This window comes from Scyliorhinus canicula, chromosome 2 (genome assembly GCF_902713615.1).
Source record: "Scyliorhinus canicula chromosome 2, sScyCan1.1, whole genome shotgun sequence".
NCBI classification, from domain to species: Eukaryota; Metazoa; Chordata; class Chondrichthyes; order Carcharhiniformes; family Scyliorhinidae; genus Scyliorhinus; species Scyliorhinus canicula.
Window position 1 is genome coordinate 184,591,672 of NC_052147.1, and position 16,560 is coordinate 184,608,231.

Below are 16,560 nucleotides of genomic sequence, written 5' to 3' on the forward strand. Positions count from 1 at the left end.
TCCAAATGAGCAATTCATCTAGTACCTTTCCCCTAAACCCCTGTGCATCCTTCCTTTTCAGATAACAGTAATTCCCTTTTCAATACCTCCATTGAATCTGTCACCACCATACTCTCGGGAAGTGCATTCCAGTCCCCAATCACTTTTTGCATAAAAATGTTGTTCTTCACATCACTTTTGCTTCTTTTGCCAATTGCATTGAATTTCTCGATTGATCATTGTTCTTTTCCATAGTCAACCCAAACCTTATGATAGAGTGATCCTTACATCTGCCAGAAGTCAACAGAGAGTTCTTGAAGAGCAGTAGTATTTGGGAAAAGCTTGCAATATGTAATCACTCAAAGTAGGCCCACATCCTACAGCTGCTAAACGCTAATCTCAGGGATTCTATTCCTAAACCTCTCTACCTCTCTTTCCTCCTTTAAGACACTCCTTAAAATCTATCTGACACCATTTTTGGTCATCTGCCATAAAATATCAAATGGCGCTGTGGCAAATTTTATTTGATAATGCCCCAGAGAAATGTCTTGCGATATTTTGCAAGGTTAAAAGCAGTATATAAATTAAATTTACTATCATTGTTGAATATATTCCACAATCAATGCCCTCAACAAAATTACAGATACCTGCACATCAGCTAAAAATTCTGTTTTAGCTTAAACAAAATGTTATCCTGACTGGCGAAAAAAGATTTGTTGGTGAATGCTGGTAATTTACCCGTTAAAGATATATATATATCGATATTTTATGTTCAGCGTCTTAATCAAGCTTGCAAACTAAACTGGCAACTTGCATATTTTTTATTTGATTAAAGGAATGAAAATACACGGTGAAATTTTATATGCTCCCCCAACCCAGGAGCCCATTGTCAGAGAGGTGGTGCGAATAATGTGCACAATGGTGGCAGCACATGCTCTTTTCCTACCCACTGCTGCTGGTACTTCATCAGCAGTGGTGGATGCATCAGGTGGCATGTATGCCAATGGGTCAAATGACGCTCTTAAGTAGTCAATTAATGGTCATTTAAGAGCCACAACCCACCACTGGAGGTGCCCAGTCCAAGTCGCAAGATTAGCAGCTTCATTGGCAGCTTTGGTATTGGGGGGAGTGCCTCCTGGTGCCAGTGGGGCTGGTGGCGCGGGCGGGCTCCGGGGTCCTGGGGGGGGGGGGGGGGGGGGGGGGCGCGGGGCGATCTGACCCCGGGGGTTGCCCCCACGGTGGCCTGGCCCGCGATCGAGGCCCACCGATCAGCGGGCGGGCCTGTGCCGCTGTGCCGTGAGGGCACTCTTTTTCCTCCGCCCCGCCATGGCCTTCACCCCCTCCCTTTCGGCCCCAGCTGGCGGGGCGCCAAAGGCCGTTTGTGCCGGTCAGCGGAGCGGCAACCACTCCGCCGTGAGCCTAGCCCCTTAATGTGAGGGCTTGGCCCCTAAAGGTGCGGAGAATTCCATTGTCCGCTTTTATTAAGGTCTTCAGATGACTAAAATGATTGCAGAACATGAAATAAAGAATATCAAATAGTTGCTAACTAGGAGAAAAGTAGAGTTCAACAGAGAGGTAGTTAGATATATGAAGACCGATGGTATGAGTTTCTATATTTTAAAAAGAATTAATAAAGTGACTGTTGATCCTATAGAACGTGAGTCTGGGGAATTAATAATGGAAAAATTCTGATGAATTGAACAGGTATTTTACATCTATAGAGGACACAAATATCATCCTCGAATTAGCTGTAAATCAGGAAATGGAAGGGAGGGAGGAGCACAAGAAAATTACAATCAACAAGGAAGTGATATTGCGCGCATCCCCTGGCGCCCATTCCACAGCCGGGATCAGCAGCTGGAGTGGCGTTAACCACTCCAGCACCGTGCTGGCCCCTTGTAGGGACCAGAATTGCTGTTCCTGGGGCCGTGTTGACGCCGTCGAGAAACGGGATGTCGTTTCCGACGGCGTCAACACCGCCTCAGGAGCAGAGATCTGATTTAAGGAAGCATGTAAATCTATTGGAGGCAGTTCAGAGAAGGTTTACTGGACTGATACCTGCAATGGGAGGGTTGTCATATGAGGAAAGGTTGGACAGGTTAGGTTTGTATCCATTGGAGTCTAAAAGAGAAAGAGGCGACTTGGCTGAAACCTGTACAATCCTGAGGCATCTTGACTGGGTTCATGTGGAAGGGAATCTGGAACTCGGGTCACGATTTAAAAACAAGGGGTCACCAGTTTGAGACAGATGAGGGGAATTTTGTTCTCACAGAGGGTCTTAATAATGTGGAACTCTCTTCCTCAAACGGTGGTGGAAATAGAGGGCGCGATTCTCCGCAACCACGATGGGTGGGAGAATAGTGGGAGGTCCGCTCCCGCACCTCCCGCTATTCTCCCACCCAAAATGGCGTGTCCGGTTTTGCGACATGCCGTTCGGAGAAACGCGGGTCGCCATTTTTCTCCGGCCCAGATGGGCCGAGCGGCCTGCTGTTCCCGACCTGTTCACGACGGCGGCAACCACACCTGGTCGCTGCCGTCATGAACATGGCGCGCCAGGTAAGTGTGGGGCCTGTGGGGGGCGGATTGGGGATCGAGCATCACGAACGTGCTCGGGAGGGGACAGACCCGCGATCGGTGCCCACCGATCGTCGGGCCGGCATCTCAAGGGGACGCTCTCTTTCCCCTCCGCCGCCCTGCAAGGTAAAGCCGCCACGTCTTGCGGGGCGGCTGAGGGGAAAGACGGCAACCGCGCATGTGCGGGTTTGAGCTGCCCAACCCGCGCATGCGTGGCTGACATCATTAGGCGCCAGCGCGGCGTCATTCTTGGCGCGCCGGGCCTTGAAGCCAGGGACAAGGCCCGGCAGCCGAGTTTCCCGGTACGGCCCTCCTATCCCCCCGGGGAGGGGAGAATAGGGGGCCGGGAGAGGCTTCCGACGCCGTCGAGAACCTCTCCAGGTTTCACAACGGCGTCGGGCCTTGCGGAGAATTCCGCCCAGAGTCTGTGAATATTTTTAAGGCAGATCTAGATGGTTCTTGATAAGCAAGAGGGTGAAAGGTTACTGGGATAAAGCGGAGAAGTGGAGTTTAGGCTACAATCAGATCAGCCCCGAACTTATGGAATGGCGGAGCAGGCTCGAGAGGCCGAGTGGTCTACTCCTGTTCCTAATTTGTATGTTCGTCTGTTGCAATTTGGGACAGTGATACTTGATCATCTATTGTGGCTGACTCACTGTTCAATACAGAGAGGGCACTGCCGCATTATCCAAGATGAAAGTTGTGGAGGAGCTCCAGATCTGAGAGTGGAATACAATAAACTTGATGTTTCTGGTGCTTTCAGGACTCATTTAGAAGGAGGCTAACTTCCTAAATTTGGCAAGCAGTTTAAACTGAGCAGCTTGCATGTGCCCAGCACGGTAACAGGAGCTTGCATCTCTGAACTGCCTTTTGATGAAGATTGTCCATAAAAACTCAAAACTGTCCACCGTGATTAATTCCTCCACTCTGTCAATTTTGCTCTCTGTTACATTAATGAGTTAGTAACAAAAATAATAATTAACACATTGATAATATCCATTTTAATTACATTTCTTGTGAGATAAATATTTTAAAATATTTCAAATTTCAGAGACTTGTTGCATTTAGTTTTGCAACTTAATTTACCCATATTTTGTTTTATTGCAATGTTTTGCACTATCCATTCGATTGTACTCCAATTAAACTGACAACAACATGACAGATTGTGTTGGATTTTCAGGGTCAACCTGGAAAACAAGGACCAACGGGTTCTCCTGGTGAAAGAGGCCCTTCAGGCCCAACTGGTCCACATGGTGCCCGTGGTCCACATGGTGAAGCTGGTCAGGATGTAAGTAAATATTCACTTGTCTATAACAAGTATATAACCGTAAACTTCTAGCTATTTACCACATTCATTCATTTGAAGGAAAGAAGGTGAAGTGCTTTCCAGCCAATTAAACACCTTTGAAGCAAAGTCACTGTCATAATGTAGGAAAGTTAACAGCCAATAATACACAGCAAGATCACACATATATCAATAAGATGTTGATCAGATTAATTGATTTAGTAATGTTGATTAGAGATAAATATTGATTAAGACAGTGGGATGTTCACTGGTACTCTTCTTTGAATTAGTGCTCTGAGATATGCGGCGGGATTCTCCGACCCCCCACCAGGTCGGAGAATTGCCGGGCGGTGGTGTGAATCCTGCCCCCGCCAGCTACCGAATTCTCCGGCACCAGGGTTTTGGTGGGGGCGGGAATTGCGGCGGGCCGGTCAGCGGCTGCTGGCAGTGGCCCACCTGCCGATTCTCCGGCCCGCGATAGGCCGAGTGGCCACCCGTTTTCGGCGGGTCCCGCCGGCGTAAATCACAACAGGGCCTTATCAGCGGGACCTGGCTCCATGGGCGGCCTGCAGAGTCCTCGGGGCGAGGGGAGGGATCTGGCCCTAGGGGGGTGCCCCCACGGTGGCCTGGCCCGCGATCAATGCCCACCGATCCGCGGGCAGGCCTGTGCCGTGGGGGCACTCTTTCCCTCCGCACCGGCCGCTGTCAACCTCCACCATGGTCGGTGCGGAGAAGAACCCACCTGCGCATGCGCTGGGATGACGCCAGCACATGCTGGCACTCTCGCGCATGCGCCAACTAGCGCCGGCCGGCGGAGGCCCTGGAAGATTCCACACCTTCGGGGGGGCCCAACACCGGAGTGGTTCACGCCACTCCTCGGCGCCGGAGTGGCCCACCGCGCCGGTTCGCGGAGAATCCGGCCCATGTTATATCCACTGGAGAGGTCAGACAGAGGGCTGAAATTTCACCAAGAAGGCAGGAACTTTGCATTTGGAATTCTCCCGCTTTGGCAGACTCATCTCCATGGAAACAACCCATACGCACAGGTGTAATTTTGGGCGAGTTTGGCGGGTTGTTTCCATTCGACTTTTTTTGTGAAATCTAGGGCCTGTATTCACTCACCCCAATTTTTTGGGGGCTTGAGGAGTTTCTGACTGGTGATGCCCACACCTCGAACTTTCTTTTAGCAGTGGGGAGCTGAGCTCGCCGACCAGATTGGCTCTCGATAATGAGGGCCATTTTGAAATGGTGTCCCGGTCTCAGAGTGAGCTTGAGGGCCCCCACATCCTCCGCGCATGGATAATGTCACCCCCCCCCCCCATAGACATGGGCCTAACCACCCCCCCCCCCACCCCCATGTACCCTCCCAAGTGAGCAAATCCTGCTATGGGGCTCCCTTTAAAACCCCTCTTTCAGGCCCCCCTTTCAATACACCCATTCCTTCCCCCCCCCCCCCCCCCCAACTTTCATTAACACTGCAATGAAGTTACTGTGAAAATCCCCAGTCGCCACACTCCGGCGCCTGGTCGGGTACACTGAGGGAGAACTCAGAATGTCCAATTCACTTAATAAGCACGTCTTTCGGGACTAGTGGGAGGAAAATGGAGCACCCGGAGGAAACCCATGCAGACACGGGGAGAATGTGCAGACTCCGCATAGACAGTGACTCAAGCCGGGAATTGAACCCGGGTCTCTGGTGCTGTGAAGCAACTGTGTTAACCATTGTCCCGCCAACTTTTATGACCCCTCCTGCACCCTCCACTCCTCATAACCCCTTCACCCCTCCCATTTCAGGGGAATGGCCCCCCTCAGGTTCGGCCAAGGCAGTGCCTTTGACACACTGGCAGTGCCAGGTTGGCAGGGTGCCAGATTATCACTGCCCAGCTTCCAGAAAGAATTCGAGGGTACTACCCCATCTAGTCACTGACCACACAGGGACTCCAATGCTCTGAGACCCCCAGAGTGGTCATCATACCTGGGGCACGATTCTCCGCTGCCCACGCCGGTTGGGAGAATAGCAGGAGGGCCTCCCGACATTTTTTGCGCTCTCCCACTATTCTCCCCCCGCCTCGCCCTACCCACGTCACGAATCGCGTCTCGCTGCTTTTTACGGCAAGCGGCGATTCTCCGCGGCTGATGGGCCGAGCGGCCGGGCCTTTACGCCCGTTTTTTCACGGCAGCAAATGCACCTGCTCGCTGCCGTCGTAAAAACGGGCGCTGGATGCCCGTTTGGGGGCATCCAGAGGCCCGTTTGGGGCGGGAGCACCACCGTTGTGCTCGGGAGGGTACAGGCCCGCGATCGGTGCCCACCGATCGTCGGGCCTGCGTCCAAAAGGGATGCACTATTTCCCCTCCGCCACCCGACAAGATCAAGCTGCCATATCTTGTCGGGCGGCAGTGTAGAAATGCGAAACCGCATATGCGCGGGTTCCGTCAATGGCGTGATGACGTCATCCGCGCATGCGCGGGTTGGAGCCGGCTCCAACCTGCGCATGCGCGGCTGACGTCATACAGACGCCAGCCGCGTGTCATCTTGGCGCGCAGCCTTAACGACGGTTGTTAAGGACGCGACGCCGTGATTCCTGGGGTGCCGCTCCTAGCCCCGATGGGGGGGGGGGGCGAATCGGGTCCCGGGAACGGGTGTGAAGGCTGCCGTGAAACACGGTCAGTTTCACGGCAGCCTTTCCGGCTCTCCGCATTTGCGGAGAATCTCGCCCCTGGTCTTCGCTTCTGGAGGCCAGTACTAATCTGTGCCCAGTTGAGGCCTTGCTGGTGCGGCTGGTGACTCCCGGAGCCCTCCGAGGGCATGATCCAGATCGAGGCCAGTTGTACCCTCATGTCACATTCTTGTCATCTCATACTCCTACTCCACTCATACTCTCAAGCCACTTCCATGCCATCTCATGTCCCCATGCCAGCTTATACCCCCATTTCACCTCCATGACACTCAAACCCCATGCCTTTTCCATGGCCACTCACACCCTAATGCCACCTATATGCTAATTCATACTATCATGGCACCTCCATGGCCACACATACTCGCCCATCCCAGCTCCAGAACAACGAGCCAGAATTGGCTATGAACAGACCTCAGGAGCCACCTGGAGACGAAAATATTAAACTGCTTCCTATCCGGGATAGTTCCTACTCTTACAAGCCTGATACATAAAAAACTCTAATTCATAAAACCCATTCAAATATTTTAAATCCCCTCAAATAGTCAATCCGTTGTAACACAAGCAAGCTTCTATTCAGCAACTATATCACAGACATCTAGTCATTTAAAGCCTCTTAGAAATGCCAATTAAGATGTAAACTCAGCCCTCTGCTGAGGGTCATGGTTTTGGAACTTTTGATACTCAGCCAAGCATTCATGCTGGGCTCAGCAGCAGTAAGAACTCTCGTGAAATGTCAACATGGACCAATATTGAAACTGCAGAAACAGAGGGCAATGTTTTCTTTTGGAAAAACACCAGATGACCTATCAATCAATGCACTCAGCAGCGTGTGTTTGTTTATGCACTCCAATGAACAACTGCAGCTAGGTATTTTTCATGTGTAAAGAGCTAGAGATTTAAATAACTTTAGATCATGACATATAATAGGCCTTATTCGCACTTCACAAGTGTTTATGTCCTCTCCATAAATTTGTGTCTTCAATACTGTGGTTAAGGCCCTCAGACAAGCTAAAATGTGGACTGTTTTAGCTTGGGACTAATTTCAAAGACTTTACTGAGTTTAGGCTTCCCACCTGTCCCCTTCCCATCTTTCCAGCGAAAATTGGATCTGCTGGAAATGGGCATGGAACATGCCGCCATTTTTAAAGGCCTTGGGTGTTGACCCATCTTTAAAAAAAATCCAGTTTCATCCGACAACAATTGTAACAATTCAGCACTCCTTCAGTAGTGCTTTGGGAGTGTGAGCCTAGATGATGGACTCAAGTCTTAAGAGCTGTAATTGAACCCACAACCTTCTAACCCAGAAGCAGGGATGCTCCCACTGACCAACAATTCAACAGCTGAAAAGTGTGTTACATATTGTACTTTTGTTAATTCGTTGTTTTCTTTTTCTCTTAGGGTGTGCCAGGAACCGATGGCACTCCTGGACGTGATGGTCGTGCAGGAGAGCCGGTAAAACAAAAAAAGTCCAAACTGAACTATAAGTTATATCAAGCTTCTATTGTTACAATTTCACAATGTACACAAGGGTCACGTGAAAGCGTTCAAGATAGTGGACGCAATTCTCCGACCCCCACGCCGGGTGGGAGAATCACGGGAGTGCCGGGCGATTCCCGCCATGTTACCCTGGTACCCGCATGCGATTCTCCCACCCCCCAAAACGGCGTGCCACGTTTCACACAGGCCGCTCGGAGAATCGCCGCTCGCCGTTTGCAGCAGGCGAGCGGCGATCTCCGGCCCAGATGGGCCGAGCGGCCTGCCCAATCCGACGGGTTCACGCTGGCGCCAACCACACCTGGTTGCTGCCGGCGTGAACAGCGCGCGAACGCTGCGTGTGCGGCCTGTAGGGGGTGAGGGAGGATCGAGCACCAGGGGGGCGCTCAGTAAGGGTCTGGCCCGCGATCGGTACCCACCGATCGGCGGGCCGGCATCTCTAAAGGATGCACTCTTTTCCTCTGCCGCCCCGCAAGATCAATCCTCCATGTCTTGCGGGGCGCCCGCGGGGAGGGCGGTAACCACGCATGCGCGGGTTGGCATAATTTAATTTACGCGGCACCACTTTCATGCGGCGCCAAGGCCCGGCGCACGTAATTGATGTGGCGCCGCTCTGAGCCCCCTGGTGGTGGGAGAATAGGGTGAGGGGCAGCCTCCGACGCCAGAGTGAAACACTCCGGTTTTCACTCTGGCGTCGGCACTTAGGGCGCAATTCTTCGCAAATGCGGAGAGTTGTGAAGGCTGCCGTGAAACTGGCCGTGTTTCACGGCAGCCTCCACGCCCCCTCCCGGGACCCGATTGTGCTCCCCGGTCGGGGCTAGCAGCGGGGCCCCGTGAACCTCGGCACCGCAGGCTTAGCGCCAAAGTTAACGCCGGCTGACGCAAACGATGACGTCATCACGCATATGCGTGAAACCCGCGCATGCGCGGGCCGTTATGCCCTTCAGCCGCCCTGCGGACTGATCCAGCGGGGCGGCGGAGGAACAAAGAGGGTGCGGGGTTCGGACCCGCTGCCCGTGATCGGTGCCCACCGATCGCGGGCCCATGCCACCCTTGGCACGGCCGTGGTGCGGCCGTGCCAATCGGTGGCATGGTTCTCCAGAACGGTACTTTGTGGCTGTTTTCACGAACTGTGAGAGCAGGTGTGTTGGAGTTCGTGAAAACGGCCGTAAAGGCCTGGGAAATCGGCCCATCGCCTAGGGGAGAATCGCTGCTCGCCGTAAAAAACGGCGAGCAGCGATTCGTGTCGTGGGGCGGGGGGGGGGGGGGGGGAGAATAGCGGGAGGTCGGGAAAAATGTCGGGAAGGCCCTTCCGCTATTCTCCGACCCATCATGGGGGGCGGAGAATCGCGCCCAGTGTCTCCCGATGGGAGAATTTCGCCCACTTTCTTTCGCTGCACGTTGTCGTATTCTTCTGTTAACTATGCTGGGATTTTAACAAGCATTTGATATTATGCTGGAGGCAAGGTTGTTACATGGGTTAAGGGCTCAGTGGGTTAATATATCAGGATGGATGGAGACTTGGTTTAAGGCCAAAAGACAGACTAGGATTAAACAGTTGATTTTCAGGTTGGCAGGTTGTTACGAAAGGACTACTGCAATGAACAATGCTGTAGACTCCGTTATTTACAATATACTTCACTTAGATGAAGAGCCTAAATATAATGTATCCAATTCAGCTGGAGATACAAAGCTAGGTGGAAAAGTAAGCTTCAAGTAGGACACTGGGGCTGAGATTTTCAAAGGACTAGGAAGTCACAACCCAAGGCGGATGAGATTTGGAAATTGGGGTGTCAGAGGTTGTCCCAGGATGCTGATGCCACCAGGATAGTTCTGAATTTTGAACGAGGCCGGTATGCGTGAGGAGGGAGCGGGAAATGTGTTTGCCGCCAATTAATGGCACCATGAGTTAAATAAGGTCTCTCCTATTAGAAGACCTGTCCATTTAGTTTTGGAAATATCAAATTATATTCTGGTGAACTCATGCAGTTTTATAAGAGTTGGTGCACAGCTGTTGGGTTAACCAAGGGGCCAATTACATCTCTGCACAGGTGTTTTTATTTCAAACCGTAGGGGAAACTAGCGCTGGCATGAGTCATGGTGTTGATCTTCCATGGCCACTTTCCACCTTGCTGGACAGCCTGGCCTTATATTCTGTACCATTGGTACCAGATAGGCATCTCCCAGAGGCACTCGACATCTCTATTTGCGCCCCAAGCTCACTCCTGGCTACGTTGCCCATTTAAATTTTAAAATAGCAAAGCAATAGCCACACAGGTCAGGTGTGGGATTAAGACCCTTATTCATCCTGAGTCCTTCCCTGACCCTACACTGAACTTTGACCCAAAGCATCTGCAAAGGGATATCATTAGATTAATTAAGCAGCAGGAAGGAGAACAAATACTATGAAAAGATAACTGCAGCATGGATTGCAACATTTCACAAAGGCAGTTCACCACCATTTTCTCAAGGGCAATTAGGGATGGGCAATAAATGCTGGCCTTGCCAATAATGTCCAAATCCCACAAATTAATTTAAAAAGTGATAAAGTATAAAATGGAGAAATTAGTCACTTTCTTAGGAAGAATAGATATACAGAACATTTTTTAAATTATGAGAAATTATTAAATGTTGATGTTCAGAAGAATTTGGGCATCCATGTATATAAAACACAGTCATGTAGCATGCAAGTACAGCAAGCAAGTTGGAAGACAAGTAACATGTTTGCCTTTATTGCAAGAGAGTTTGTGTAGATGAGCAAGGAAGTCTTGCTGCAGTTGTACCAGTTTTTAATGAGATCACACTGAGAGCGCTGCAAACAGTTTTCGTTTCCAGACCTAAACGCAGATATACTTGCCTTAAAAAAGTGCTATAAATGTTCACCAGGTTAATTCTTGGGAGGAGAAGGGCATCCAACTAAGTGAGTTTGAATAGAGCAGGCCTATACTCTCTGGAGTTCAGAAGAATGAGAGTTATTCTCATTGAAACATAAAGGATTCTGAGAGGGCTTTGACAGACTAAATGCTGAGAGAATGCATCCTCTGGATAGAGAATTGATCAATTAGGACTGATGAGAATAAATATTTTCACTCAGAGGGTTGTTAACCTTTAGAATTCTTTGTCCAAGAGAGCTGTAGATGCTCGGTCATTGGATATATTCAAGACAGAAAGATTGCTAGATGTTTGCACTCCAAGGGAATGAAGAGATATGGAGATATGGAGAAAAGTAGAATTGGGGGAAGAGCACAGCGGGTTTGAAGAGCCGAATGGCTTAGTCCTGTTTCTATTTATCTCACCTTCTTATGTTTTTTTGTGCATAGGGTGATCAGGGTGATCCAGGGCCTGCAGGTGTTTCAGGTGTACAAGGTGGTCCTGGGGCTCCAGGTCCCATTGGTCCTACTGGAGAGGCGGGTGCAAGAGGCGAAACAGTAAGTTTCCCATTCAATATTTAATGGCAATGCTTAGGTCTGAATACTTTTCCCTGGCAGGAAAGCTAGACTATCATTTTGCTTTTTGCTGCAAATTGAAGAAAATGGCAGTATCTTAATAAATCTATAGTATGGTCACAGTGTCACTTTTCTAACATTAACATATGGAAGGAGAAATACTCCCTCAGGCCTGAATGGTCTTTCAAAATATTATTGGTAATTTTGTGAATAATGTAGACCAAGAATTAGAAGTAACTGTAGAACAGAAATATTGGTCACACAATGATTACAACTATAAACCATTGGTATATTCATGAATAAAGATAATATGGACATTCCTGTTTCCTTCTTGAATGGTTATCCCACTAACTGGACACAGTTAAAATCCCAGGCTTTATCAACCATTGATCCATTTTGGATGAGTCAGTTCAGAGCCTATTTCTTCAATGACCAAACTCACCTTTAAAATAATATATTTTCGTTTGCATAAAAATGTAAGCTTCACTTCAATGAATTGCTGTCATAATATGTATTAAGAAAGTCTATACGTTACATACTGTTTTGAAATGGTGACTTAAAGGCTGGGATGTTCCACCGCCCCCGCCTCCCATTGTCTTTTCAGAAGCCAGAGGTGAATCTCCACTGGCCACTGTGTGAACATTTGGTCCCACCGAAGCCAATGGCCAATTGCATTGCTTGCCGAGAATCCCGCCATTAAGTGTCACTCCTATTGGATCGGAAGATCCCACCAATGAGAAGGGCTAGAAAATTCCAGCCATAGTTTAGGATATGTGTTTTAAAAAAAATGAAACTGAGAAAACTAGAAGGAAACATGGGTTAACTGATGGCCAAAGTTATGGGGTCGTTTTGAACGTTCGCCAATGCATGGGGAGCTGGCTTTGGCTGATTGGCTGTCCACTCCCATTATACATAGAAAAATACAGCACAGAACAGGCCCTTCGGCACACAATGTTGTGCCGAACTTTTGTCCTAGATTAAGAACAAATTAATCTACACCCTATCATTCTACCGTAATCCATGTGCCTATCCAATAGCCGCTTGAAGGTCCCTAATGTTTCTGACTGAACTACTTCCACAGGCAGTGCATTCCATGCCCCCCTACTCTCTGGGTAAAGAACCTACCTCTGACTTCCCCCCTATATCTTCCACCATTCACCTTAAATTTATGCCCCCTTGTAATGGTTTGTTCCACCCGGGGAAAAAGACTCTGACTGTCTACTCTATCTATTCCCCTGATCATCTTATAAACCACTATCAAGTTGCTCCTCATCCTTCTCCATTCTAATGAGAAAAGGCCTAGCATCCTGAACCTTTCCTCGTAATACCTACTTTCCATTCCAGGCAACATCCTGGTAAATCTCCTTTGCACCTTTTCCAAAGCTTCCACATCCTTCCTAAAATGAGGCGACCAGAACTGCACACAGTACTCCAAATGTGGCCTTATCAAGGTTTTGTACAGCTGCATCATCACCACACAGCTCTTAAATTCAATCTCTCTGCTAATGAACGCTAGCACACCATAGGCCTTCTTCACAGACCTACCCACTTGAGTGGCAACTTTCAAAGATCTATGAACATATATTCATTCTCCTTTCTATTGTTGTACACAGAAAGGAAAATTGGATGGGTTTGAAAACAGGTGTTTGAGTCACCGCTGCCCAGTGGCAAAAAGGAAAACAACTTCACTGTGTTTTTGAAATTTCCCTTCCATTTGATGTATTCACCCATTAAGTAATGCTAATATTCTTGAATATGAAGTCTTTGTATGGTAAAGATAACTCTTTCTGTCCGTTTTCCTCAAAGGGTTCTCGTGGCCCAATGGGAACCTCTGGTCGAACTGGAGGGCGTGGACTACCAGTAAGCCGTTTAACTTATTATTCAGTGTTTGTACAATGAGTGCATGGTCTGATTTATATTCTATCCAGATGATGTCTTGATTGATCCAGGTTTCACGGAATGTAATCTGATATTACTGACCTCTACAGTCTCAGCATACATTTAAATTCAATACGATCTTCAATAACAGGCAGAATATATTTGTTTATCTCTGATTTGACCGTGAACTTATCACACTTCAGGAAGCTTTTTACATGTAACAAAAACAATTGGCTGAATTTAATGACTGTGGCGATCCATCAGCCAGAAAGCCACAGCTATTTCTGGGAGCACTGATGGGTTTACAATAATCTTTATTAGTGTCACAAGTAGGCTTACATTAACACTGCAATGAAGTTACGGTGAAAATCCCCTAGTCGCCAAATTCCGGCACCTGTTCGGGTACACTGAGGGAAAATTCAGAATGTCCAATTCACCTAACAGCACATCTTTAGGGACTGTGGGAGGAAACTGGAGCACCCGGAGGAAACCCACACAGACAAGGGGTGAACGTACAGACTCTGCACAGACAGTGACCCAAGCGGGAATCGAAATTGGCATCCTGGTGCTGTGAAGCAACAATGATAACCATTGTGCTACCGTGCCGCCCACAGTCAATCAGGCATTTAACTACCTGCCGTTTGGATTCCCATGCTTTCAAAAACAAATAGTCCGTCTCCAAGAGCTGCTGGCCAATCAGAGGGTCGGCAGCTCTCCAGTGTCAGCAGTATCACAAGGAGAGGTGATCTCTGCTGGGACTGCGGCAGGCCCCACAGCAGCAGCCATGAAGGAGGCTCCAAAAGAGAGGTAAGTGGGGCAAGCTTGCTGGTGCCAGACAGAAAGTTGTCATTGGGAAGGCCTGGGGCTAGGAGGCACCTTTGTCAGTAGGGGTGACCCATGCCATCAGGGGCCCTTTGTGGGACACAGAATACCCAAACTAGAGCCCCCCCCCCCCCCCACCACCATCTGAGTCTGCAGGGAGACCGCCACAGCATACCCATGTGGCATATGCAGCACTCCTGCCCACTGCTGGTAGAATAACAGTGACAGCAGAATGAAGCCCTTATGGCCTTTAATTGGCTACTGAAGGGCCTCAATTGACCTCCAAGTGGGAAGGCTGACCTCGACCTTCCCTGTCCCTGGCTTAAGTGGGGGGGGGGGGGGAGTCGGGGAGGCAATGGACTCTCTCTAACCCATGCTCTTACCTTTATCATATGGCCCCTTCTAAGTTCCCAGTCCACTGGCTGCAGAGGTGGTGAGGCATTAACTTGCACCAATGTACCCGATTATTACAAGAGTACAAATAATTTCACCTTTGAGACTTGGGAATAAGGCAGACGGTGAGGGTAGAATTGTGTGCTGGTTATATCTGTCCGTTATATTTCAATAGTCACAGAACAGTGGAATGAAATTCTATTCTTCCTGAAGAATCTGATGGTTTTACTTGGATTAAACTTTAGCGATGCCAATGTACATCTCGCCCAAAACCAGATGATTTAAAGGTTTCATTTAAACGAACCATGGGGTTGACTGCTACTGTGTAATGGAAATGCTGGTCAATTCACAAGAGATCACTCTGCATGCATTGAGATTATGTAAATACAGGACCTGAGCCCCAATAGACCAGATGTTGTCTGCATTGTAGTCCGAAAAGAAGGTTAAAAAACTAGACCCCAATTTTTTTTTGGTGCAGTGCTATTATGTATTTGCTGTTATGTAAAGAAACAAAAACCAGAGACTCACCACATCCTTCCAATATAAAAACATGATTCAATGCATGGAACATAAATCCAGAATTCAATGATTATGGGCCAAATAGTATTTACAAGTCCATAAAATCATGTGAAGATTTTGCACTGCAACTCTTGTTATCTATCACAACAGTCAAATAGCTATATGAATTCGAATAACTTATCAAGTTGCATTTATTTTGTCTTGCAATTCTGGAGCAGCAGTGTTGGGACAATATGACAGACAGAAAACCCTGGAAATAACAACTGGTTTGGCAGCATTTTGTGGAAGGAGAGAGACGGGGTGGGATCTACCAGCGGAACCCCACCATTGTCAATGGGATTTGCCGGTGACAGCTGGGGAACCCGTGTGCCGGCATGGGACCGGAATTTCCCGCTGGCATGAACAGCTGGTAAAACCCGCCTACAGAGTTAATCAATAGGGTTTTCCGGTCCCGCCAGGCCATGCACTGCCATGGGCAGGACTTTTGGCCCTCTGCAAATTTTCCCATCTCGCCTGTGACAGTGCCCACCATTGTCAGGACTGTAAAATCTTGACCAATTTTTCATGTCAAGTTTCAGGCCAAGGGCCTTCCACCAGACTTGACTTGAAATATTAAACCTGCATTTCTCTCTACATATCTTAACGGCACTACTGAGTGGTGGCTGCAGTATTTTCTGTTTTGCTTTCGAGTTTCCAGAATACCTTGCATTTATATTTGTGACGGACAAAATATTGATTTATATATAATGCTTTCCAAAGAAACTGGCGAACTTGGTCTTTGCTATTCCATGCAGTATCTGATGTTCTTTATCGACTTAAATGGAAATGAAATTAAGGCATGGTGCAAAAGGAACTTCCAATTCTCTCTCAGCTCATTGTGTGCTGTTGGCAAAGGCATTATTGTTCTTTAGAATACATGTAAAGAAAACCGAAGTCAACTCAAGTTGACTATAATTTAAATAACAAAGATCAAGAATAAAACTAATTGAAATAATTGGTCCAAATGAAGAGCATAGCAGAAAATATATACTCTTATCCCTCAAAGATATTTTCAGAGTCATGAGTAATCCACGTTGAGCTTTCATACGATTCTGAGATTTGTCCTGAAATTGCAGCAAAATATACAATTGCATCATGAGCATGTCAAATTATTGTATTCTTAAATTATTGAGGCATTGACATACTTAACATAAATAGATGAATGCACTGCTAAAATAGCAGATGTGAATTTCAGGTGGATGCATTAAGCTGCTTTTGAGGTACCCTCCAATGCACATATAAAATTATGGATTTGTTACAATATACATGGAAAGCGATCATTGGTAAGATTCAGGAGGCCTAAAGTATATTTCTGAATTAAGTTTAGCGTATTCATGCTACTTCCAAATTGGTAGAATGTGATACAGACATAGCAACAGAATTGTTTCCTTCCATCCTTTTTTCCTCAGTCATACGGAAAGATTTTCGCTATGGGCACAATTGGTAAACTGCA

At 48.0% G+C, this 16,560-nt stretch overlaps 1 protein-coding gene across 2 annotated transcripts in view; it reads left to right on the forward strand.

The window, feature by feature from the left end:
• Positions 1-16,560, forward strand: part of LOC119961821 (collagen alpha-2(V) chain-like) — a 313,195-nt gene that overhangs the window by 276,199 nt on the left and 20,436 nt on the right. For both annotated transcript variants that reach the window (XM_038789187.1, XM_038789188.1), the window contains exons 44-47: positions 3,734-3,841; positions 7,915-7,968; positions 11,331-11,438; positions 13,263-13,316. In XM_038789187.1, the coding sequence (XP_038645115.1) occupies positions 3,734-3,841; positions 7,915-7,968; positions 11,331-11,438; positions 13,263-13,316 (324 nt within the window). The remainder of the gene's footprint in view (positions 1-3,733; positions 3,842-7,914; positions 7,969-11,330; positions 11,439-13,262; positions 13,317-16,560) is intronic.